This window comes from Lampetra planeri, chromosome 29 (assembly GCF_965212315.1).
Source record: "Lampetra planeri chromosome 29, kcLamPlan1.2.h2, whole genome shotgun sequence".
NCBI classification, from domain to species: domain Eukaryota; kingdom Metazoa; phylum Chordata; class Hyperoartia; order Petromyzontiformes; family Petromyzontidae; genus Lampetra; species Lampetra planeri.
Window position 1 is genome coordinate 9,268,529 of NC_136135.1, and position 27,510 is coordinate 9,296,038.

At 42.7% G+C, this 27,510-nt stretch overlaps 1 protein-coding gene across 1 annotated transcript in view; it reads right to left on the reverse strand.

Moving 5' to 3' along the window:
• Window positions 1-27,510, reverse strand: part of LOC144728663 (alkaline phosphatase-like) — a 76,891-nt gene that overhangs the window by 46,183 nt on the left and 3,198 nt on the right. Inside the window, exons 2-5 of the mRNA XM_078608247.1 lie at window positions 21,254-21,502; window positions 19,687-19,916; window positions 10,613-10,790; window positions 2,279-2,448 (exon numbers count right to left, since the gene is read on the reverse strand). Of these exons, the coding sequence (XP_078464373.1) occupies window positions 2,279-2,448; window positions 10,613-10,790; window positions 19,687-19,916; window positions 21,254-21,502 (827 nt within the window). The remainder of the gene's footprint in view (window positions 1-2,278; window positions 2,449-10,612; window positions 10,791-19,686; window positions 19,917-21,253; window positions 21,503-27,510) is intronic.

The following is a 27,510-nucleotide window of genomic DNA, read 5'->3' on the forward strand; positions in this document are numbered from 1 at the left end:
TTGCTGTGGTTGTCCCACCTGATGACGGACGCTTGTGTTGAGTATGAAACGTCGTGATTTTTTTTTAACCTACGTGACTTTACCGAAAGAACCAAAGAGCATGTGATGGTATATTTTATTTACGAGTCTTTAAAACCCTCCATACCAGGGGTGATCAGTGGTGGAAATCCAATGTATGCAGTTGTCTCATCCTCATTGAATCAACATAGCAATGTGATGTCAATGTGACTGAAATGATGCGCTATACCAGGGGTCTGCAACCTTTAAGACATAAAGAGCCACTTGGACCCGTTTCCGAAGGAAAAAATAAACTGGGAGCCGCAAAACCATTGCAACATTTAAAACAAATATAACACTGCATATATTGTTTCTTACCTTATTGCTATATACAGGATCGTGCAGTCAGCTGTCAATCTGAATAAAAAAATGACTTTTTCACTTAACAATGTAAAATATATTTTTGCAAATTAATAGCTAAATTACCTGGTTAATGGGATTTTTGCTCCTGAACCTCAGTGCAGAGTGTCTGCACATCAGGGCTGTAAGACGTCACCTTCATTTTCACACAGGCTTGCAAGCTGTCATCTGTGAGGCGTGATCGATGTTTGTTTTTAATATAGTTCATGTTGGAGAAGACCTGCTCACATACATATGTGGAGCCGAAGATCGACAGGACTCCAAATGCATACTTTTTCATGTTTATATAAGTGTTGGGGATGGCATTCCATGTTTCGAATACAAGTTTGTCCTGTTTGGGAAGGTTTTCAATATCACTCCATTTATGATTCTGAGCCAGAATGGCCTTCTGACGGGCAACATCCTCAAGAGTAGCGGTCAAGCATTTGAACTTGGACACCCATATATCTTTGTCGGCTATATCGGCCAGTTCCATCTCAAGATCAGGTTGACTTACACCTGCAAATGCAGTCATATTCAATAGGGATGGATCGATCGCCAGGGGAGTGACAGGGAAGGATAATGTCGTTTTTTCCTCTCTGAACTCACAGAATCGTTTCCCAAACGAACTTTGCATTGTGGTGATTGCAGACTTGAAATATTCCAAATTTATCGTATCATGACTTTGTTTGAACTCTCTCAAAGAGGGAAAGTGAGACAGTGTACCTCTCTGTAAATCTTTGACAAACACTGTCAACTTGCGCTCGAATGCCAAAACCTCCTCCAGCATGTGCAGGGATGTGCCTCCTTTCCCCTGAAGGGTTGTATTTAGCGTGTTTAGATGTGCTGTCATGTCTACCATAAAATGTAATTTTTCCAGCCACTCTGGCTGTTCCAGCTCAGCAAAGGTGAGCTCTTTGCTGCCCAGGAAGGTTTTTACTTCTTCCAAACATGTGACAAAGCAACGGCAACGTTATTGCCTGTCACCGGGCGGGCAGTGTGGAGCGGAGCGGCGACCTGTCAGCAGCGGCAACGCCAGAGCAGGTGTCACAGTGCGCCTCCTCCCCTCGCTAGCATCCGCCCCGGAGCCGCGGTCAAGGTTCAAAAGAGCCGCATGCGGCTCCGGAGCCGCAGGTTGCCGACCCCTGCACTATACAATAACATACAGAGCAGAGCTACGATTAAGGTTACAGAATCTAGATTTGTACATTTGTCCATCATGAGCTGCTCACGTGCTTTTTGTTATTCACTTGATATTCTGTTCATACCGTGTTTAAATCATAGACAGGATTCTAAAAGAAATCACACAATCAACGCAACACTTATCACTAGCTGTCTAATAATTAAAACATATGTAATTGTGTGGAGTATGTCCATTGCCTGAAGCATCAGGACATTTCTATATATTAAGGATGTGATACTGATTTTCAGATTAATCTGATTGCTCTGTAAGATCTGAAAACACACAAAGCAGGCATAGATGCGAAATTTCAGATGATTAGATTGTTCTTTCTCAAAACATAAGATCACACATTACATTTTACCTCTGCAAACATGAAGATACAGGACATTAAATTCTTCTAAATTATCCAAAACTCCAAAACTAAGAAAACTATCGAAAATTGCCCTTAAAATCCCAAATCTGAAATATTTTAATTTGAAATTCATTCGTACTGTATACATGAGTGATGTGTTTGGATGTGAAATTCACGTTGTGTGAGTTAAACTTTTCTGGTTGAATACTTTATTTTATTGTAAGCAACTTAGTATCTCGGCTCATTTTTCAATATATTTTTTTATTCATTAGAAAATTAGGAACGCAATCCGAGTGTGTATATTTATTTCAGTTCTAAGGCAGTGTATGCCAAAACAGCTCCATCACCTGAATGTGCTCGCTGTGCTGCAGCAGCTGCGTGGCCAAGTCCTGGCAGCCGAGGTCACGTGCGGGGGCCGGTACGTGGTGCTCCCATGCGCGACTGGGCGAGTGCCCGTACAGCGGTGCCGGGGTTGCGTGCGTCACCCGTGCCGTGCTGATTAGCCCCGTTGTCTTCCCTGAACACGCCACGTACAAGCACACACTACAAACTAGCGGCATGTAACATACGATCACACGTCGCATACTTCTTCTTTCTTATGGCATTGTGAAAAGCAACAGTTTTATTTTTTCTTAATGATCGTCATAAATGTGTAATGCGAGCGTAAATGGGGTTTGCTGCTGGGCTCTGGCCCAATCACACGGCCCGGGGTATTGGGGGGCGGAGCCAGTATGGGAAGGCCGGATCTGACGATCTGGAAGGGGAGGAGTCAGGATCACGTGGGAAACAGGATATAAGGGGGAAACCGGAAGGGATCATGGTCAGTTGTTGGAAAGAAGAAGCGGGACCACGTTGGGTGGCCGCCGCGCTATCAGCCACGTGGCTGATGGGGCTTCGGCACACTGTCAGCCAGCGGTGTGCGGAGCGGGGGGAGCTGGAGAGACTGACGGAAGAGCACGTGCGGGGCACGTCGCGAGGAGGGCACGTGCGGGGCACATCGCAAGGAGACGTTGGTCCGCTGTCAGGACCAGCGGGGTGCGAGGAACAGCGGAGGAGCTGGCGAGGGAGCGCGTGCGGGGCGCGCGCAAGGAGAGGAGCCGACGAGGTAGCGCGTGCGGGGCGCACGCGAGGAGACGCTGGTCCGCGGTCAGGACCAGCGGGGTGCGAGGAGGAAACTAAATAAAAGACCAACGGAGACCAGCAGTGTCCGACGAAGTCTTTTATTACAAATGAATGCAAAGGTTCCTCATCCAGTCCAATCATGTGGTTGACGCAATGTGGATTTCACCGATGCCGCCAGGATGTGCATGGATGGAGCATTCATCGGTGATGTGCTTGATGGTTTGAACTTCTTCACAGTCGCAATTGGGCGATTCTTTGATCTTCCATTCATGGAACGTGTACACGCATCTGCCGTGTTGTGTTTGAGCATGGTTCAGCGTGGTCTATAGTTGTCGTGGAAGAGAGAATCCCGGTACTTCCACCGTCAGATCATGAATTATGTTTTTGTTTGCCTCGTCCATAGCTGCCCATGATTCAGACCACCGAGTGGCGGTCGGATGTTGGCTGGATTGATATTCACCAGCACAGGAATCCACGGGAGTGGAGTCGACTTTAGGGAACCGTTGATGATACGAAGCACGTTGTTAATTTAGGCATCGACAAGGTTCGTGTGAGGGCGTGCACCCCACACTGGGGCACAGTACTCTGCGGTGGAGTGAACAAGCGCCTGTGTCGATATCTTCAACGTGCTGGCATTCCCCATGTTGTTCCTGCAAGTTTCTGAATAATATTCACTCGTGCTTTCGTTTTACCTTTAGCTTGTTTGGGGTGGTGATGTGAGTTAAGCATCCGATTCAGGGTAACTCCTAGATACCGAGGGTGTTCATCATGCTTTAGCTTCGCCCCACAGAAGATAACGTTCAACGTTTTCGAAGCTTGTCTGTTGTTCAGGTGGAGGGCGGAGACGACTCTCTTCGATGGGTTAGGCTTAAGGTGCCAATTCTTGAAGTATTTCTTCCAGAGTCTTCAGATCTTTTTCGAGGACAGCCTCAATGTCCTCCATTTTCCGTGCTTGAGTTGCGAGTGCGATATCATTCGCCTATGTGAACTTACGACAAGATGTTGCTGGAATGTCGCTAGTATAGAGATTGAACAGCGATGGTGCCAGAACTGATCCCTGCGGGAGTCCATTTTTCACTCTTCGTGAGCTGCTTGCAGCTTCACCAAGGTGGATGGTGAACCATCGGTTGCTCAGCATTTCGGTGATTAGTCTAATTGTCGGGTGGCAAGGCACGGCTTTCGCAAGCTTCAGCAGGAGTCCCTTCCGCCATACGGTATCGTAAGCTGAAGAGAGGTCGATGAAAGCTGTTACTGTTTTGAGCTGGTGCTCGAAACCGGCTTTGATGTGACTTGTTAAGCCAAGTACCTGGTCGCAACAATTTCGACCAGTTCTAAATCCTGCTTGTTCCTGGGAACTATTTCCTCAAGCGTGGGCATCAGCCTTTTGAGCAGAAGCAGCTCCATTAGTTTGTCGCAGACGCTGAGTAGGGAGGTAGTTTTGAGCGTCCGATGCGTCCTTGCCTGGTTTCAGAATGGCTATTATTCTTGACTATTTGCACTCCTTCGGAACGATGCTTGTGGAATGGATGTCAGTGAAGAATGTGGCTAGCCATTTTCTTGCTCTTGGTCCCAAGTTATTGATAAATTCTGAATACATATCGTCAAGACCTGAGGCTTTCTTGCATTTAAACTGGGCAATACCGGCACCTACTTCCACTGAGAATGGACGGGATAATTCAGAGGTTTCTTGGCAGTTATCTAGTGTGCAATAAAGTTATTATTTGAGTCTTTCGGTAAAGTCATGTAGATAGGTTCAAAGAAAATAACAAAATAACAAAAAATACGACAATTTGATCGCAACACAAGTGGTCGTCATCAGGAAAAGGGGGGGGGGGGGGGACCAAAAAATGTTTTAATTCCTGCAGTCACGAATGCTTTAAGTCAAGATGCAATAACGTTATTTGTAGACTTGCCGTCTTATGCTTTTGTCGATTGAAGTTCGTGAATTGTTGATAAGTTGCTTAGCAATCTTGGCAGGACTGACTTGCGGAAGTTGACAGGCTGGCATCGCGGCAGCTCCCATCAACCTCAGGAGGCGCCAGGCTTTACGGCTCGATTTTGCAAAGTCAAGTGCCTCAACTGTTTCGCGCCACCTTTCTCTTCTTTGCAAATTCAGTGACTTGAGTAAGGCTTTAGCAGTCTCCTGCTTCATATCAGCATGTAATTTCCGGAAAAGCTGTTCACTTTCTGGAGTCCCGGTAAAAAGGGTAAATTACCTTACCTTACCGAGGCCTAGTAGCAGGGAAGACTGAGAGCAGGTTGTCATCTTCTTCCCCACGTCGCATACTAGCAGCATGTGAAATCAAATGTTTCGCTCCGGATGACCGCTGCAAAGTATGATCTTGTGTTTTGATTATAGTGTGCATTGAAAATGTGTGATACTCCTACTGATACTCCTGCTGTTATGGAGTGACTCATGCAGCCAGCTATGGCTGCAAAGTTTGGTAGTACATGTTATGTATATCGTTTATTGTAACATTTCAATCACAGTTCCTATGATCACTGTTACATTGCTTTGATAGCTTTATTTGGGTGATTTCGAAAACTTTTTGGTTTAGCCATATTTGTTTGTTGTAGTACAGAGCTAGACTGATAACTTTAATCTAAATTGTCTTATGGTTGTTATTGTTTTACTTACATCGCACTGGGATTTTTGCACACAGCATTGATATACGGTGCTTTTTCTGGAACACTTTGCTGTTTTTTCCTGGATTTTTCTGTTTGCGCGTAGCCACTTTAAGATGTTTCTTGTTCATGTTTTTGTTTGTTGCGGTTGCACCCAATTCAGGAGCCGAATGGCTCACAGGGCTATACCAAATAAATGAAACTGAAATGTTACATGCGAGCACATATTGCATACTAGCGGCATGTCACATACGAGAACACGTCACATACTAGCACGCATCACATACGTGCACACGCCACATACTAGAATGTACCACATACAAGATGCGCTTCTGCAGCCATCTGGAATGCTCTTCCTTCCGATATTAGGAAGCCACTTGAGGTATGCACTTTTAAATCTAGATTGAATTTTTTTTTTTACTACTTGTTGTGTTTACTTTGTTGTCCTTTCCCCGCACCTCTGATTAGCATGGTTGGCTATGTATGGAGGGAATGAAGTTCAACATAATATATGTGTAGTGTCAACGATTTAGAGACAGAGTTTCCATGAGGCACTTTCTTCATTACCAACTCCCACAGTCTCATCCACACACTCTCCACAGTAGCTTAGCCTAGCCTGCACACTACACTAGCTGTCTAATACTGATGGCGCTGACTGAGATAGCCAACTACTATCCTTCGTAGCACAAAATCTTGCGGAGACGTTTAGCGACGACGGTGACGAGACGACAGCAACGACGAGACGAGTCCACTCCCAGAACCGGCAGTCTCGAGCCCCCTGCTCTCGGCTCTTTTTATGCTACCAGCGCGGCCTGGCTCCGCCCTGACCATGCCTCCCTTCTCGAACCCGCTAGCAGGTTCCAGGGGCCTCCAGATAGGGTCCTCCAAGACCCTTACCCTAGTTCTTCCTCTCTGCCAACACACCGTTTCACACCCTCACTGGCGTGTGTACTGTCTGTCCACCACAGTTGCTGCTGCTGTCCACCAGCTGGCGCTATTGCACTACACATGCAAGCACATGCTACATTTAAATAGGAGGGAGCCCTCCAAACATAATTTATACTTAGGGCCCCAGATGGGTTAGCGGCACCACTGTCTACACTACTGAAGAAACAATTCCACAGGCAGATGGGGAAGTGGCTCAGGAGGGTAATAGAATTGTCAGAGCGCTAAGTTTCTGTCAGAAAATGAATAAATCAATATATTTAAATAGCCTGAAAATGTTAACATTTTACATATTGTATAAAGTAGTCGTAAATTAAAAGTAGCCTGACGTTCAAACACCACTGCTAATGAAAAGGATATGTTAATTAAAGTTTATTTTAACCAACTAAGAACTCAAGATACCAGGATGTCTCATTGGTAAGCATGAACCTGTGGCATTAATATGCAAGTAAGGGGCGATTGAGTAATTTGCGGTGTAATTTTCGAAATTTGGCAAATTTGGACCTCGATGCCGGCACACAGCCAGCACACAATGGCCCTGCTCTTGCGAATTACATCAGGGGCTCTTTGACTTCCACTTTGAAGCAGACGGCGTCCAGTATTATTATGGTTGTTACAGCCGCAGTAATAACCAGCATGGTCGCTGGATTTGCGTCACCTCCGTGGTTTTGAAGCATCCTTTAAAAATATATATAACCACTATTTCACCTGAAATGGCTTCAAAAGGTCATCGGCTAAATATCGAATTAATATTTGTGCCATTTGCTTGTATTTTAGTTTTGTTGTCACGATATTTATTTAATCCACTCCCAACAAACGCTTCAAGGATGCTTTGTGGCTGCGGAATTTTGAAAGGGATTGATGTTCTGGTCCATAGGTGAAAGTAAATATTATTTTTAATTCCCCACAAGATACCATTTTATTTTTTCCCATGGACTTGCCTTCTGCTCTGAAGCAAAAACATCACAGGAAACACTCGCCAACTTTATATTTTTTCCATTATAAGTTTGTGTTCAAATGCAATTATGCCTGGTATAGCAGACTAGGAAAAGGCATTTTATTTCAGTGGATATTGATGCAGTCATCCAGGTTCTCACAAACTGAAGGCTTTATAATAAAAAATAAAAATATTAAACATTGAACAGTTTTACTGAGATTGAATAAATTAACCAAATAAAAAAGAGCAGTCAAGGAGGTGATGATACCCTCCTACGAAGGCTATAATTGGATTGGAGAAATAAAGGCAAATAAGTGGTAAAAGTGGAGTGGGTATTGTTACTGTAATCAGCCGTCACCACTACTGACCTGGTGTAGCGCCAGCCATGGGTCAACAGGGAGCAACAGCGAGTCCAGCATGTACTAAGTAACGCCGTTAGGCCAGGGAACCCAGAGGGTGGTTGGGAACCGGAGATACACACCCCAGCCCCCGTGGGGGCTGGGGGATTACGCAATAGTCCAGGTCCCTCCAGAAGGTTCTAGAGAGTAGGCGTGGCCAGGGGCAGAGTGACCCTGGGAACTGTAGAAAAGCCGGACCTCTGAACGGGTTTGCCAGTCGTCGTCATGCTGAAGATCTGAAGAGCCAGCCTAGAATAGGACCCTGGGAACCCCGGACCCGACGTCCTTCTAAGGGCCGGGACTAAGTGGGCCAGTGGCCGGGACCCGAGGACCTTGGCTGGGTCGGGTCAAGGTAGCCTCCCCTATGTCTCCCTAGCCGGAGGGCTGAGATATATAAGGGTCGTCCCAGTGAGCAGGACACGCTAGCCTGGAGGCTATACCCCTTTGTGTCAAGGACCTTGTGTTATCGTTACAAATAAACGTGTTGCCGCCAGAGAAGACTGGGTCTTCATCATTACCACTACAAAAGTAATAAACATTTCCGATACGCTGATGACACTTTTTACAACCAAAGGTGATGAACTAAAGGCATTGATTGAAAAAAAACCTTAACAGCAACAAAGTGGAGCCGAAGATCGAGTATGAGCAAAACAAAAGTTACGTACAAAAGCACTGGAAAAAAAATAAGTAATTGGGGCGAGAAAGCATGTATAGCTCAATCAATTATGAGGTAAAACAATAAAATGTATGAATAAGTAGATAATCGAGCGCAGGATAGAGTGGTTTGGGAACTTTTATTTATTATATTTGATAATGAACAGAAACAGACTGATGTACCTGCTGAAAATGCTTTTCAATCAGTGAATATTGTGTGCTCTGGCATATAAATCTGAAACATAGACTCTGACAGAGAACACGGGCAGACATCGGAAAGGTTTTCAAAGAGACGTGTGCTGGAAATGACACTGAAAGAGGAGCACATGCAAATTAGAGAAAATGTTGATTGCAAAAATGCTGAGCGTGCTTTGCTCGGGTACATTGCTGTAAGGAGTGATGGCTTATAGATGGGAGTGGTGGCAGAATGGCAGCCAAAAGAGAGAACACACATTAAGAGGATGACCACTTTGGGGACAGAGTGATGATGCATATGTATTTTTAACAACAATGCTAATCGGAGGTGCAATATATATTGTGGCATTGTAGGGACCGACAGGGATAGCAACGATGTAGAAGACCATCACCCAAAAGTGGATAGATCATGGCTACTGCTGATAATGATGAAGTTGGTGTTAAAAAGGACGGTTATTTATTTTCGGTTTATGTTCGCAAATAGTGCTGTCTCTTCGATATTTGGATATCTGTGAAAAAAAGAGCTTCAGAGCTCATCAGATTCCTCTATAAATGTGCACTACATTGCACTCGTTCATTGCGAAGGCTTGACACTTTATCCATGTGAATGGCATTGTTCAAAGGTAGGGGACATGCCAAATTGTTACTGTGTAGCGTTTCAATAAAAAAATGTACACCCCTACTGTTGGGTGAAGGGTTATCCTTGAGCAGTTATTTTATTTAATATGAAGCATACATTCATAAATGAATGTTTCGTTTAATGGGAAATTGCACCTGCTATTCCCTTCGCCAGCAAACATTGAATATTCTGAGACGTTATTTAAAAAGTGTACGACTGTGCACAGGATTCAGGGCTAAACAGTAGCATAATATGATATCTTGAGTTAGGACGAGGCAGCTCTGTAAACACACTGATTTTTATTCAGGTTTGTGCACACTAAAATACTACCACCCAGCTATGTAATGGTGAGCACACTGGACATGCAGACACAACACTTGCATTCCTTGGAGCTGGTTACTTCAGAATATTGCGTAAGCAAAACTTTAGTAACTTTTTAAAATATTACATGTATCAAATGAAAGTTGGATAACATGAGACAACCATGAATTAGAATGAGCTGATGTGACATTTTTTGGTGTGGACATTACATCTGGTATATTCTCCAAATAATACAATAATGATGAAAGGTGAACGTGTCTCCATGCACCGTGCTCAAACGAAAGTTGGATGTTCCTCAGTGATTGGTTGAAATTCCTGATTCCTATGGTGAGGATCAGTCTCATAGGGTAATCAAAAACATAATTGAGTTAAATAGTTCCAGTGTTTGACTGCTTTATCAGGGAAGATGTAGAGTAGTGCTCATCTGTTGCCAGAATTGAAATGCCTAGTGTCAGACCGAGTCCATATTCAGGGCAAGCATTAAATATTACATTTAAATGTTTTTGTTTTATAGCTTGCAGATATATACAATGACTAGATGTAACCCAAGTCGCCCTTTACAAGAGGCAATACTTCATGTGCTTCAATGAGTTTATTTCATCTGGTTACCGACCGATGATAATCACAAATAACACCGTTAATGCATTTAATTATTTTCTTGACATTTTCATAAGGAAGTAAAAGCGTAGTTTTTTGGCCGTGCCCTGCATTTTTCCCATAAGGGACCAAGGAAAGGCGATGGTCCCGCGCGTGTATCTATTCACGTATTTATTAACGCGTGCATTCACACATTCACGTATTTCCTCGCTCGTGCATGCATACGGTTTGTTTGCATCTCGGGTGCGCCTTTGCCGCACAGCGGTACCTGCTTGAGCCGCCAATTTGAGGATGGAGTCGGCTTGGGTCAGGGGGCTCATTGTGCCACAGTCTTCGAACTGCACACTGTGGGACACCCCGATGGTGTTGGCGTTGCTCTTTATCCCACACAGCAAGGCTGTGGCCGTGCACGCAGACTCGGGAACTTGCCTGTCCACACAGTAGGTCTGCGAGGAAATAATTGATGAATAAAAATGCTATATTTCTTATATTGAAGTAACTTTTTTTTTAAAACAGAAAGTATAAACGTGACGTTACAGGGCACATCTTAGTTACATGCAGTTTTATGGAGTCTTTAAATGTTATGCAACACTGTATTTTCAACAACATAAATGTGTTGATTCATTCTTCAACACACCGGTGGGCTAAAGTAGTGAACTATTTGTCTTTTGTAAACGTGACACATTTTTTACTGTTTGGCCGTGTCGGGTGGTGGAGAGTTACGACACATTTATCAATAACGCGATCTAACCAAAAAACCTCTATTATGAATAATATTGGTCGCGACAGCCTACGTGTTAAACATACATTTGTACGTTTCTTTCATTCGAGCATTTGGCTGCTGTCAATTTCCACGTGATAAGCCACTTTATTGAGCTATGATTTATGGCCAGGTCGCTTCTAAAAAAGAGCTATATAGCTCAGTCGGCCTTCCCTAGCAACATAAAAACATAGTTAAGTTTTAGTTTCGTTTCCACTATTTTAACAAAGTTGCACATACCTAAGATGCGCCTCAGTTTACCAATTCACAGTATAGGTCAGTGTCAATCATTCACATTTTAGGCCAGTGTCAATCATTCACAGTATAGGCCAGTGTCAATCATTCACAGTAGAGGCCAGTGTCAATCATTCACAATATAGGCAAGTGTCAATCATTCACAGTATAGGCCAGTGTCAATCATTCACAGTATAGGCCAGTGTCAATCATTCACAGTATAAGCCAGTGTCAATCATTCACAGTCTAGGCCAGCGTCAATCATTCACAGTATAGGTCAGTGTCAATCATTCACAGTAAATGCCAGTGTCAATCATTCACAGTATAGGCCAGCATAAATTATTCACAGTATAGGCCAGCGTCAATCATTCACAGTATAGGCCAGTGTCAATCATTGACAGTATAGGCCAGCGTCAATCATTCACAGTATTGGCCAGTGTCAATCATTCACAGTATAGGCCAGTGTCAGTCATTCACAGTATAGGCCAGTGTCAATCATTCACAGTATAGGCCAGCGTCAATCATTCACAGTATAGGCCAGTGTAAATCATCCACAGTATAGGCCAGCGTCAATCATTCACAGTATAGGCCAGTGTCAATCATTCACAGTATAGGCCAGTGTCAATCATTCACAGCATAGGCCAGTGTCAATCATTCACAGAATAGGCCAGTGTCAATCATTCACAGTATAGGCCAGTGTCAATCATTCACAGTATAGGCCAGTGTCAATCATTCACAGTATAGGCCAGCGTCAGTCATTCACAGTATAGGCCAGTGTCAATCATTCACAGTATAGGCCAGCGTCAATCATTCACAGTATAGGCCAGTGTCAATCATTCACAGTATAGGCCAGCGTCAATCATTCACAGTATAGGCCAGTGTCAATCATTCACAGTATAGGCCAGCGTCAATCATTCACAGTATAGGCCAGTGTCAATCATTCACAGTATAGGCCAGCGTCAATCATTCACAGTATAGGCCAGTGTCAATCATTCACAATATAGGTCAGTGTCAGTCATTCACAGTATAGGCCAGTGTCAATCATTCATAGTATAGGCCAGCGTCAATCATTCACAGTATAGGCCAGTGTCAATCATTCACAGTATAGGCCAGCGTCAATCATTCACAGTATAGGCCAGTGTCAATCATTCACAGTATAGGTCAGTGTCAATCATTCACAGTATAGGCCAGCGTCAATCATTCACAGTATAGGTCAGTGTCAATCATTCACAGTAGAGGCCAGTGTCAATCATTCACAGTATAGGCCAGCGTCAATCATTCACAGTATAGGCCAGTGTCAATCATTCATAGTATAGGCCAGCGTCAATCATTCACAGTATAGGCCAGTGTCAATCATTCACAGTATAGGCCAGCGTCAATCATTCACAGTATAGGCCAGTGTCAATCATTCACAGTATAGGTCAGTGTCAATCATTCACAGTATAGGCCAGCGTCAATCATTCACAGTATAGGTCAGTGTCAATCATTCACAGTATAGGTCAGTGTCAATCATTCACAGTAGAGGCCAGTGTCAATCATTCACAGTATAGGCCAGTGTCAATCATTCACAGTAGAGGCCAGTGTCAATCATTCACAGTATAAGCCAGTGTCAATCATTCACAGTAGAGGTCAGTGTCAATCATTCACAGTATAGGCCAGCGTCAATCATTCACAGTATAGGTCAGTGTCAATCATTCACAGTAGAGGTCAATGTCAATCATTCACAGTATAGGCCAGTGTCAATCATTCACAGTATAGGCAAGTGTCAATCATTCACAGTATAGGCCAGTGTCAATCATTCACAGTATAGATCAGTGTCAATCATTCACAGTATATGCAAGTGTCAATCATTCACAGTATAGGCCAATGTCAGTCATTCACAGTATAGGCCAGTGTCAATCATTCACAGTATAGGCCAGCGTCAATCATTCACAGTATAGGCCAGTGTCAATCATTCACAGTATAGGCCAGCGTCAATCATTCACAGTATAGGCCAGTGTCAATCATTCACAATATAGGCCAGTGTCAGTCATTCACAGTATAGGCCAGTGTCAATCATTCATAGTATAGGCCAGCGTCAATCATTCACAGTATAGGCCAGTGTCAATCATTCACAGTATAGGCCAGCGTCAATCATTCACAGTATAGGCCAGTGTCAATCATTCACAGTATAGGTCAGTGTCAATCATTCACAGTATAGGCCAGCGTCAATCATTCACAGTATAGGTCAGTGTCAATCATTTACAGTAGAGGCCAGTGTCAATCATTCACAGTATAGGCCAGCGTCAATCATTCACAGTATAGGCCAGCGTCAATCATTCACAGTATAAGCCAGTGTCAATCATTCACAGTAGAGGTCAGTGTCAATCATTCACAGTATAGGCCAGCGTCAATCATTCACAGTATAGGCAAGTGTCAATCATTCACAGTATAGGCCAGTGTCAATCATTCACAGTATAGATCAGTGTCAGTCATTCACAGTATATGCAAGTGTCAATCATTCACAGTATAGGCCAATGTCAGTCATTCACAGTATAGGTCAGTGTCAATCATTCACAGAATAGGCCAGTGTCAATCATTCACAGTAGAGGCCAGTGTCAATCATTCACAGTAGAGGCCAGTGTCAATCATTCACAGTATAGGCCAGTGTCAATCATTCACAGTAGAGGCCAGTGTCAATCATTCAAAGTAGAGGCCAGTGTCAACATTCACAGTAGAGGCCAGTGTCAATCATTCATATTATAGGCCAGTGTCAATCATTCACAGTAGAGGCCAGTGTCAATCATTCACAGTATAGGCCAGTGTCAATCATTCACAGTATAGGCAAGTGTCAATCATTCACAGTATAGGCCAGTGTCAATCATTCACAGTAGAGGCCAGTGTCAATCATTCACAGTAAAGGCCAGTGTCAATCATTCACAGTAGAGGCCAGTGTCAATCATTCATAGTATAGGCCAGTGTCAATCATTCACAGTAGAGGCCAGTGTCAATCATTCACAGTAGAGGCCAGTGTCAATCATTCATAGTATAGGCCAGTGTCAATCATTCACAGTAGAGGCCAGTGTCAATCATTCATAGTATAGGCCAGTGTCAATCATTCATAGTATAGGCCAGTGTCAATCATTCACAGTATAGGCAAGTGTCAATCATTCATGGTATAGGCCAGTGTCAATCAAACGCTGGGTCATAATCCCCAATCAAGGGGGTCATTTGAGGTATGTGTCTTCCATGTCTTTCTCTCTCCTCATGTATGTCTCCAATCTCGTGCATGTCTCTCTCTCTCTTCCTCTCCCCATGCCTTTCTATCCTCGCATCTCTAGCCCTATCACTCTAGCTCTCACTATGTCTCTCTAGCCTTGTGTTCTATCTCTCTATATCTGTTGCTCCACGTCTCTTTCTCTCTCCTGTTTCTCACAATCTACCTTTTCTCATTCTTTCTCTGCTCTTGTCTCTTATAGAATATTCTCTCGTCAGTCTCTCTTGACGTCTTTCCTTTATGTCTCTCCTCTTGGTTCTCTCCCTCACTCGTGTCTCCTCTTGTCTTTCTTCTCACGCGTCACCTTGTGTGTCCCTCTATATCCCCGTGTCTCTCCGCACGTTGTCGATTATAGTTGCTTATTTATTTTCTTTATAGAGGTCATAAATTGTAGCCTTACTTGTTTCATAAACAGCATTATAGAAAATCATGTTGATAAAACATTACAATCTAAAATGACATGAATTAACAAAAGGTACATGCGTTATTTGTATTTACTAATATCAAAGCATTTTTTAAAAATATAAAATCACCACTTAAAAACTGCCCAAAAGGAAATTGTTCTTTGGAAGCACAGACAAAACCATGTTCGCTTCTACAACTGTGTTTTAAAGTTGTTTCTCATTCTGTTTGGCATTTTGCATTGATGAACGTTTCACCCAATGAGCAAATTCAGGAACTGCATTCTTCCATGCTACAAATTTATATTATTGATATAGCAATGTTCCAGCCTATTTTAATTATATATTGAATCAAGAACAGTGCAAAATCACGTACATAAATACATCCAATGAAAATGCATCTTTGTTACTTGGTTCATTACCAATGTAGCGGCAGGGTGGACAAGTGCTAAAACTATGCAAATACATTGGCAAATACACAAAGGTAAAAATAATTCCTATTTAGAAACATTCTCTTGTGCCCTGCCAATAATTGTTTGATGAGTTTTGAGTAAAGGTTTGCAGAGGGGAATAAGGGGACAGGGGAGGGAAATAAATATCTGTACACTCATAAAAACACGTATTGAGCTCATAATAGGGTATGAGCAACAGTCTGAATAGTATTATTATCATCAGCTGGTACGACTGGACATCACTTGATATATCTTACGTATCGATTTAAAGCTTTCGTGACTGCAGGGATTCATCTTCTTGGTTCTTTCGGTAAAGTCACGTAGAAGGGAAGTAATAAAATAATAATTATGTTTTATTTTTATTATTTTATTACTTCCCTTCTACGTGACTTTACCGAAAGAACCAAGAAGATATCTTACGTATTTAACTTGGAGGTCAATTGTTTATTTTGCAAGGACACTGTAGCCATAGGAATACAGTGGTCGTCATTACTACAGCACTGTTACTATTTAACAAATTGGAGCAGTGCCATTTCACATTTGGGATATTGGGTCCTGACACTGGCACACATGGCCTAGTCGTGCAAATGATGTCAAAAGGTCTTTAATGTCTATTTTACGGAGGTTAGGATGTGTTAGTAAATCTGTACAGAAATTATTTGCAGCCCCAGGCATGGAACTGTCATCATCATACACATTTTCTGAGTAGCAAATACACTTGCCACTAACCTTTATCCAGCTACCCATGTGATGACCACGGTGTAATATAAGGTGTGAGCACATTCTTTTCGGCCTTTGTAATAGGTGATATTCTCAGCGTGACGAATGGCATCATAGATATTGATCAGTTTTCCAATGCTTAAGAAATTGTGCACTTCGTGTGTGATGGACTGACAAGGATGAGAGCAAAGCTGCTGTACACGCCATCCTGCTGAACCAGTCCACTAAAATCCAGCTGGCTAACATATTCATTCCACTCAATCTTTCTATGTTGTACTCGCATAGAGTTTCGACAAACAGGCCTAACACGCTCAAAGGGAAATGTATTTGATTAATTTATTATTTACTGAACCCGCAACACGAACACAACAGAGGGTCAACAAACTCCTGGCGCAGTGAACATGTGAATGGAAGCCGGGCTCTCTGGGCGATTCTCCCCTAATTGGGGCCAGGTTTAAAGTTCACCGGGTTCTCTTCTCTACAAACAGTAGGGTCGAAGATCAGGAGAGGAAGATTAGAGGAGGGGGGTGCGGATGGGGGTGGGAGGGGGGATACATAACCAAATAGAGCAAATAAAACAAGAAAAATAACAAGCACAGTGCCCGGTTCTGCCTTTTTTCCTTCGTGGGAACAACAATCACTTATAATGTCATAGTCGTAGCATAGTGTATATGGCCCGGTCCTCCACTTCCCACTCACCACTCATTCTTTCCTCCTGTCGTTCTGGTATTGCTTATTATGCGGGGTTCCCAAGGAATGGGGGGGGGCATATCGTGTCCTCCTATTCTCGTTATTTTCCCTTCAGCTTGTAGCTAAGGTGCTCCGTCGCTTCCAAGACGTACAGGGATCTATGCCAAGGTATCCAGGTTTATTTTCCTTACTCTTAGGTTTGAATGTGGTAACCAGGGAATGGAACGTGGGGGTGGTGGGCGGGGCTACAAGAGTAATTGGCCAACGTCGTCAATGTGCAAGAGAACAATCGGTGTACCTCGACCTAAACCGGTGTGGGTTGAGAATCCAAATACAAAAAAGCAGTACTCTTAAACGCTGGGGATGTCATCACTCGGTAAAGTAGAATAGTACCTGGCAAATAAGATGGTACAAATATGTGTAGTTAAATATTTTTTGCATAGTTAATAACATCTTTCCAATGATTACTCAGTTTGTACCCATCATCACGGTTGAAGTTATGTCTGTGTTTGTAAATCTGGATGGCTTCGTGTACAAACCTTTCATGGTAGCCAGAGGGTTTGCAGAGCACCTTGGTCTCAGAAAAAAAAAAAAAATCATGAGAGCCCACAGCGTTGTAGCAATGATCGGAAACGGCAGAAGACTCAATTTTGCCGTGTTTCAGATGTGACTTGTGCTCGCGGACACGATCAGAGACATGATGTTTCGTTTCCCCAATGTAACAATCACCACAGCTGCAACTCAGTTCCATCTGTGAAAGAATTCCATCTGTGAAGGATGTCATCCCTAACTTGCAATACCCTGGAGTCTATAAACTGAGTTGCAAGGGATGTCTTGTCCTAGAAACTTTTCCCACACTTTCTTGATTTTTTGTCTAATATGTCGGGAAGATGATACGCGTTCGCCAATGTGTACTTCTCATTTTCCCTCTACCAGCCAGTCCATAACGGGCTGAGTGATGTGGGCAAAGTTCTTGTTTGGGGCTTTGGCAACGGCGTCCCTAACGTGTAGATACTTGTAGAAGTGCGACTGCGGGATATCATGTCATGCCAGTTTCTGCATGAAAAAAAAGAGCCCACTTTCCCTTCTTGGTAAGCATGTCCCTCTGTCTTTTCCATACCGGTTGCTTTCCATGCAGGCCAATTCATTCCCGTGCCCTCTATTTTTAAATCCTTTATATTAAGTTCACTTGCTTGCTTGCACGCTTACGACCGTGCAAATCATTCGGTCGTTTTTTAACCCACTTCCCGTGATCCGATCGAGCTGACATTTTGCACACAGACTCGTTGTGCGTGACAATTTATTTTCGTGAATTTTTTTTCCCAAAATTTTACACTTTTTAGGAAAAAATAAATTATATTTAATTACCAATTGCTTAATGGTGGCAGGCAATCATCTGACCCATAGGTGCCAGCCATCTCAAGCCAGAGGACGAGAGGACTCTAGCCGCCACGCATATAAAGGATTTATAGTGAAAAACTTTGTTTTTACGGGTTAATTTTTTAGGGATGGGTTTGCCCTCAGAGGGGATTGTCTATGCAAGGAGGGGGAGACTTTCAACTCCCAGGATGGTGGAAACGGTCCAGTGGGGCAAAATAAACAATCCCAGCAAGTGACCAGGGGCTAACCGAGCCTACTTCCCCTAATCCCCCTCTTTTCCGGGTTTATTCAGTGTTTGAAGTTTAAGTCTAGTTTATTTTATTTATTGTACGGATGATCCAGTTGAGACCAGGTGTCCGGCTATTGTACATGGGAGATCCGTGTTGCGTGAGCACAGCGGCAACAAAGGCAAAGGATCAATATTGCAGTAAACGAGTAGAGGGTCCTAAAGGAATATTGCACCACTAACAGATGAGGTACCTAACTGTCATAAGTGAAACACATGCAAATATAAAATCATTCCAAATGTATTTTGAATGCAAGAGGTGCCATAAAAAGTTAGGTACAGGTGCAAGTACCCTCTATGTTTTGGTTTAATAGGGAAGTAAAGCGGTGGTGTGAGGGAGGGAACCAATATGTAGATGAGCAGCAACGTGGACATATCTTTTACCAAAGATTTGTCAAATAGGATATTTAGTATTAATAAGGAGGCACTTCTGAGGCGACGGGAGGGAGTTAGAGGAACTAAGTGGTCCTTCAGGTAATTAGCGGGATTTGTTTAAGAATACCTTTAGGATGAAGACAGCAAAGTGATGATGGTCTCTCTAGATATCCAGGGGGACAGATTTGAGTACATTTACAGGTTTCAATGATGAGTTCCGTAGGAGGTGACAAAAGGGCAAAACGCAGAGTGGATTAGTAAAATGGAGTGAGACGTTTTAAGGGAGATTAAAAAGCTAGGCGTTGTCACAGTAATAAAATATGGGCGAGATGGTGGATTTAACTATATAAAGATGGAGTCGATGTGGAATACGGTGTTTGCTTCTGTAAAATAATAAAACTTTTTTTTTATTGTTGGCCATGTGGTCAATGTGGGTCTTGAAAGAAGGCATTTTCAAGCCCTGTATAATGCCTCGATATTTAAAGTTGACAAGCTGCTCAATCAGGTGTGAGTCCGGAGCCACAGTGTGGATAGGTGGCGAGACAAGTTTGGGCCAGATAATAACATAACTTTTTAGCTGTTCAGGGCCAGGTTTTAGGGCATTATGAAGTTGAAAAATATCAAAGTCCTGCTAAAGTCACTGCGTTTGCTTGAAAATGTAAAACAAAGTAAATTTGTTTGTTTGAAACTCATGGATTGTCAGCCTGCCATATCCTTCTGTTGTAAAGGGATTCATCTCTCAAATTACGCATTCCACATGCACGAATTTAACTTGTCACTTTTCTTACCTTCAGCAGTGCGGTGTGTGGGAAGTCTTCAAAGGAGAGGTGGGATTCCTCTCCCGTGTGTCCAGCCATCTGACCCTTGAGGATGCGGGCTGCGCTGACTGTGGAAAGGCTCATGCCGTCCCCTATGAACAGGATGATATTCTTTGCTGTCCTCACAATCGGTTGGGTCAGGAGGGCTTGGTTTAAGGCTGTGATGCCGATTTGCTGCCAGTACGCTGCATCCTCTACCACTGTAATTATAATAACAATGTCACTCGCATGTACATTGCACCTGTTAGAGAATTAAATGTTTTGAAGGCGCAAAGTTTTTTGTTGTTGCCGAGAGGACCCACTTATGGTAATTTGTCCCTGTATGTAACAAGATAAATACGGCACTTGACCGCAAGTGGGAAATTGTCTGTAAGCAGGGGACGAATGTTGCTACCGGTTACTCCAATTAAGGAGTTTCCACCGCTGGCGAACAGCTATACGAATGTACATATCGCGCCGCATGTGGCCAGCCGCACTAATCGTAGCCAACCCCTGTAAAGAGGACAAGAGCGCCTCCTCAATGCTCAGTTGAGCGGGAAATCATCGTCATCATGACTTTACACTCTTTGACGCAATATGATGGTGTTTGCTAGACCACAACTGACCCTCATTACCTCACCAGTGCCAACGTTGGTCACGCCATACCAGCCCACCCAATGGAATAGTTGAAAAAAGTTCAGATACCAATTTCCACTGGTATTGTGCACGGCCTGGAATCGAACGACTATCGATTTATATTTTGCAGTCAGTAAATGGTCAACATTTTCACAAACTATTAACAAGCACGATATCAACAGGCACCGAGGCGTTCACTGTTTACGTTGTGGAAATATCCACTTGATATTGTGGCGCATAACAAGCTTCCAATCAATAAAGCAATTGATTGTCAGAATTAAATATAGTCGCCTGAATAGAGTGTCAAAATGTCATTGACTTTACAGAGCTGTGGTGACCAGAGGCCGGTGAGGCAGGGCCCCGCTCGAAAAATAATAATGTAAAAGAAAAAAAACAATTATTATTACCTGCTCATTATAAAGATTTCCAATTGCATCCACAGCACTCCTTCCTCCACTCCCACAAACCACCAATGGTCATGGGCGCCACGGTGGCGAGATATTAACTTCCTTGTCTGGTATACAGGTCATGGGTTTGATTCCGACCCTGATGCCTGCATATTTGGAGTTTGCATGGATTTTTCTCCGGGTCCTCCGATTTTTACCTCCACATTTAGAAACATGCTTTAAGAGTATTTGTCTGCTCTACATTTTCACGTGATAAGCCACTTCGTTGAGTTATTATGTGTAGTCAGGTTGCTTCTGAAAAAGAGCCATATAGCTCAGTGGGCCTTAACTGGTAAAATAGAAAGTAAAATGTATTATACCCAGGTCTTTCTTGCAAATTGGATACTGAACCTTCCTAGGAACTTTCAGAGTTAAAAATGAGCCTAGATTGTGGTTAGACTAGTCCAGAACTATAATATAATGAAGTGCTACATTTAAACCATTTATGTGGGTAATAGATTGTGCATTGATCGTACCCGATGGGAGGCCGTGCCTCTGGTAGCACGCCGGCTCCAGGTCACCCTGGGGCTCCCAGCAGCATCCACTCGTGTGGCACTCAGCCTGCGTAAGGTTGGGGCTGCCCCCGCAGCCTGTGCGCACCGCGTCTGGATCCAGGGTGCACGCGCTCACCGCACCGGCAGAGAGCTCCTCCCCCAGGATCTCACCTGATGCTTCGATGGCCATGGCCCGGCTGCTGTCACGACCTCTGGACAGAGGGAAGGCATCTGTGTAGGGGTGGAAAGGACATAGAGGGTGCTTGGGTGCATTAAAGTGCCCGACCTGCTGAAACAAGATTGCCGTGGTTATGTTCTCCATTGAACCAAGTCAAAGTGTGTTTTCAAACAAGCTTTTGGGTGGTGATAGTCTTCATTAGTGAACTGCCATGGGGTAATGGTTAGCGAAATGTATTTTCCATCCAGAGGTCTTTGGTTAAATAAAAACGTTTGGTGTAGCAGTTGAAACAATGGTGGAAGCTTCTTAAATCCTACTGCCACCTCCCACCACCTCTGTTCACCCAGCAATATAAATGGGTTCAAAAGTTCGTCAATTTGTAGGTCGTGTATGGTGGGGTAAGGTGTGGGTACACCCACATCTTCCAAAATGTCTGGTCAACATGGAAGAGTACACCAGATACATTCTAGAGCTTCATATGTATGTATATGTATGTTGAACTTATTTTGCACCGTATGTAGCCAACCATGCTAATCGAAGGTGCGGGGGAAGGATAACAAACTAAACACAAAAAACAGTTATAAAGAAATAGATTTTCAATCTAGATTTAAAAGTGCATTGCTCCTTCGCGGGGTTTCTGTTCTCCTCCAATGTAAATCGGCATATTGTGCCGGGCGCCTGTTTTATCGCAATAAAAACACAAAAAAGTACATAGCTCCAGTGGCTTCCTAAATTTGAAGGAAGAGCGTTCCAGACAGCTGCAGAAGCACATCTGAAAGTGTGTGATGCAGTGATCATTACTGTTCAAAGGCTGGGCAAAAGCCGCTGCGAGGATGACCTGAGTTTGCGTGATGATTTATGCTCCTTGACGAGAAAATATAAGAATGTACGCCACATATAGTAGAGACCCTTCTGCAAGCAGTGGCATAAGCAAGCAATTGCAGAGCTGCACCTTTACTTTGTCTCCATTGGTGGCCCTGAAGGAGTGGTGGAAAATCCATGAGTCAGGGTGGCCTGCATCTCAGTTGCCAATCAAAATGTGCAGCCCCACAATGTTGTTTTGGTACTTAGCACATGGGTAACATTACTTATCATGTGTGTTTCAATGCAATATAAGAACTGTGTACATGTATTGCTCACCGACAGCAATTGTACCTATGGTCTATCAGGCTAAATGGGGGGGATCTTGCATTTTTGCGTGTGCAGTTGAGCGAGTGTTTCGTGAATGACATTCTGCAATCAAGACCCCAGTGACAGATTACCACAAAAGCAAACACTTTGGATGAGATGTATCATACGTGCGTCACTTCAAAATGGCAAGCGAAGCTACACAGGTGTGAAATATGTCACCGTGAGTGTTCCATTTTCACGGAATACTGTGGTGCACATTATTATCTTCACATCGTTTTTTGAAAACTTTTATAAGCCAATGAAACACATAAAGGAACATTACACCTTACATTGAGACACGCGCTATGTGTGGGGGAAGGATTTGAACTCTCCTGTCTCTAGTACTCATATGCTGTGCAACCAATGCACAATGGTGACGTGCTCATAATCAAGGCTCGTAACAGACGGCACCATTTAAATAAAAAGTAATTCTTTCACCATTTACAAAACGGGATCGCTATGTTTTCCTGTGCCTTTGTCAATCCACTGCCAGGAAAAGTCCTCCCCGTGCCTGGCCACGGCACTTGTTTGACCATGCTTGGCCATGCTGGTCAGTGCAGGTTGGTGAAGGAGGGGCTAGGACCAGTTTAGATGTTACTCCACTGATATGAGCCGTGACCAGCTATCGAACTCAGGCTACGAGTTTCATACTGCAGTGTGCTAACCATTGCCTCACTGATCCACCACACCATTCCCATCAGGGTTATACATTATTAGTTATCCATTGAGTCAGTATTGGTAATGTTGGGGGATGGTTTAAATAGGTCGTGTTTTTTATAGATGTATGTTTTGTAGGGCTTTCCAACTAAGGGTGAAAGTGCGCAGTGGTTCTGTCCATCCATCTGTAAGCCTGCCTGTCCTTCCCATAACAGGGGGGCATAACTCTGATAAAGATGATCAAATAGTGTACCAAGATGTAGTATAAAGTTGTCCTCATATGAGGGGCTCACTCGATTGAAAACTGCCTAAAATTGATCAAAAGGTTTCCAAAAATGTGGAAACAAACCAAAGAAAAGAAAATTATTCGTGGATATGCAAATTAATGTTGCCCTGACAACTACAAATGAGCTTCCATAGTGTTAATTACATAATTGAGAAGACAAACACATTATGAAAAGTACTACATAATCCATGCAAGTGCATGATTTAAAAAAAAAGTATAATAAAGTGTCTTTCCATATGAGAAGATAATCATTTTTGTTACTCTTCTGACCATGGGAATAGAGAATGACCGCCCCTGGCTCAGGGCTGTCACTGGGACATTTAAATAGGGGGGACTATTTAGTAATTATTTATTCATTGTGAAATGCGTGTGTGGTGAAACATTTAAATGTGTACACGAGTGCACATTCCACGATACATCATGCTCACATTACCTTTAAAAATGCACGATACAAAAATGTAACAAATTGCCTGAGGTTATACCTCTTAATAAATTCAATATCCAGGGAAAAGCATATTGAAATTAGATATGCATTATTTATGGTTCAGTCGAACGTGATCAATATAGACCACCAGTGCCCAGCACAATGACCAGAATGTTCCTTGGAACACTGACCCCTATACACGGTACTGATGCTTTGTCAGCTGTTGCAGTGGAGATTTCATCAGTGCTTGGCATATTGACCGTTCTACTGAATATGCACAGCTACTCTCAACGCACCTCCATAATACGCAAAGCGATAAGCTATCTTCAGCTCGAGGTCGTGTCCCTCATTTGATTTTGAACTCAGGATTAACGTGCATTTAAAAATATTTAACATTATACGCATGTGGCGAATCACCCATGACAGTGCATAAAGGGACAGCACATAGTGATGGTTAATAGAGACCAATTGGAGTGAGTCGAGAAATAGTGTTGCTATGTAATTTCCCACCACACATTAATACTCTGGTGACTGAGGCCCCACTAAGCGAACAATATTTGCTTTCTGACAATCTAATTTGTATGATCTGAAATTCTGCTAAGTACAACATTCATTTTTTTATGTTTAGAATAATCATATTGGCATGCTGATATTAACCGAGGTGTGGTCAAATTCCAAAAGTTGTAATTTACTTGGCCTCAGCAGCCCCAAAATACTCATGCAGCCGACAGGAACACGGTTATAATTTACGTAACAATGGCCTGTATGATTTACATAAGTTTCGTAGCAGCATTTCACATGATTGGTTAACTATTAACACAAAATTTCCCCATGGGAAATCAAACGGCTCTGCAACTCAAGACATTATTAATCATGCAAAGTTATCCGTTGCAGATGGGCAACAACATATGATGGACTCAAATTAAAATCTTGTTGCTGTCCTGTTTGCACAAGGACATTTATGAGTTAATGAACAGCACTTTGTAAACATGCTTACACCACAAGAGAGCAGGGCAATGGTTCAGTAAATATAGACTTGTCAAACACTCCATGCGAAAGCAGTGCTTGGGACTATAGCGCTAGTATATATTGTCAGCGTAATTGTGTCGCGTGACTTGATAATAATGAAGAGTCCTCCATTACCCACAAGCAGTCTTGGTTCAAACTGTTTCTATTCAGTCGGGCATCTCTGTAGTTAAAGTATCTCCCTGACTCAATTGTAAGGTCATACATTAAAATCTACATTAACCCAGTCAATATAATTTTCCATACAAACGTAGTAATACTTTATAAGAAGTCAACAGTAGTGACTCTAAAGAAGGACTTGCTTCCACCATGGGAGTAAATAATGTACACGATGTCTTATTAGGCAGCCCAGAAACTTTAGGTTTAACAGCCCTGAATAATTCTGTTGATGAGACTCTAAAAGTAGAAACTGGTACAGAATTTACCTGGTTAAAAAATACTGCTGAAAACATTGGTCCAAAATGCACATACATTGATGGAATAAATATGATTTAATGTTAATGTGGAGTGATAGATACTTGTTATTCTTACTCCCAATCCACATGAGTTGAATTGAGTTTTCCTTATTGAGAATGTTTCACGTTTAAACTAAACTGTTTTTTTATTTTACGAGGTAAGGCCCACTGAGCTATGTAGCTCTTTTTCAGAAGCGACCTGGCCACAAATGATAGCTCAACGAAGTGGTTTATCATGTGGAAATTTATAGCAGCCAAATACTTTAACACGCATGTTTCTAAATGTGGAGGGAAAAACCGGAAGACCCGGAGAAAAATGCACACGACCATGGGGACAACATGCAAACTCCAAATATACAGGCATCACAGGGTTGGGATCGAACCCACGACCTGCATATCAGGCAAGACAATTAACATCTCGCCACCGCAAGAGCCCACGGACATATATGAGAATCTCCTTCATATACAGCTTCATCAATATACAGTACAGACGCTGCCAAACAGATACACTGAAATATTGCATCCTGTTATATATCTTTGCTTCACGTTGACCAACGGAATTTGTGTCAAATAATCCATTAATGAGCCAGTTATTTTTTAATTGTAATTGATATATTTTGCCTGTGGCTGAATCCATGTGTAGGGTACAGCACCACTAAAAAAACACAACTGTAACCTAGCCCCAGGTCATAGTACAGGGGCATTGGCTTAGTTGATATCAGTGGTTAAACAAACCATCAGAGTACAGGGGACTTGAGAATATAATGTCCCCACAATGTTCCCATTCCCAAAGCACACAGTCCCGGCAGTGGCGACTGCAATCGTCAATAAATGACAATTAGTGAAAACACGCGTGTCCATTCAAGTCAAATTCTAAATGTGTCTCTACACAATTGATTGTAGTGCAGTACTACATACTATTGGTGGCTCTCAGCCAGTAGTGGAGATTACGTATTCATATGGCAGGGGCCGGTCATTTCATGAATTAACCACTGTTGACTTTCCACGTAGATGGGAGTGTATTAACCCCAGAGGGAAAATGGGCTCGACTGAATCTTGACTGGGATTTTAACTCATAATCTTACAACTGTGAATGAAGCACTGTAACCACATCATACAATGGCAGGAAGAATACAACATGTAGCTTATAAGGCACATTTTGATGTCTAAAGTGAATTCTGTACATATGTCCAGTGCCCTTGTACAACTTCATCGAGATTGTCTGTCCCTATATATATGTACTATTTTAATCTAATACGATCAATTAAACGTATTAATAATCAGTATAACACATCTTCAAAAGTCAGCAAACCTAACTCTATCTTAATTAAACTTTCAATGCAATGTTTGTTCCCATTAATCTTTGCTGGAACGTAATTTCCCGAGCTTACAATGGGGTGACAAATCCAGGCACACGGGCGCACACGGGCACATATGGTCCTACCTAATTGGCAAATAAAACGTATTGCATGCCACCGTTGCCCCACTTGTGCTAAATAGAAAAGTGAGGTTGCTGGAAACTTTTACAAGCTCGATATTCTTTTGTTTTTTTATTAAAGCAACAAAACAAATTCAAAGTTGCTCCCCTTCTCAAGTAACTACTGGGGGAGGGGCAGAGCTCATCTTAGCAGCCTCAGCCAGTGGTAGAATTACACGTTCCTATGTCAGCTGAGGTAAAGTCTTTAATTTGACCGAAACATTTCAGAAAACATGCTAAACCAAACACATGCCGCCTGGTTTAATCGTGAAGGTATTTTTGAACGTGTGAAACTATTGTGAATAACACAGTGCTTTGATAACAATACATTTGACACAATGCATAGCACAACGAGTGGGTAGAAGTAAAAATGTGTCTTCCAAAATGTGATAACAAATAAGTTAAAGTTTCAGAGAGTGTTACTTTGAGATGTTATCATTCAATTTTAGCCATTGTAGTTAATGTTAGTGAAATATACGACTCAATACACCTCGGATCTAAATCCCACCAAAGAGTACATCCAGTTCACTTTTACAACTGAGATTTTATTTGGGCATAAAGTATAG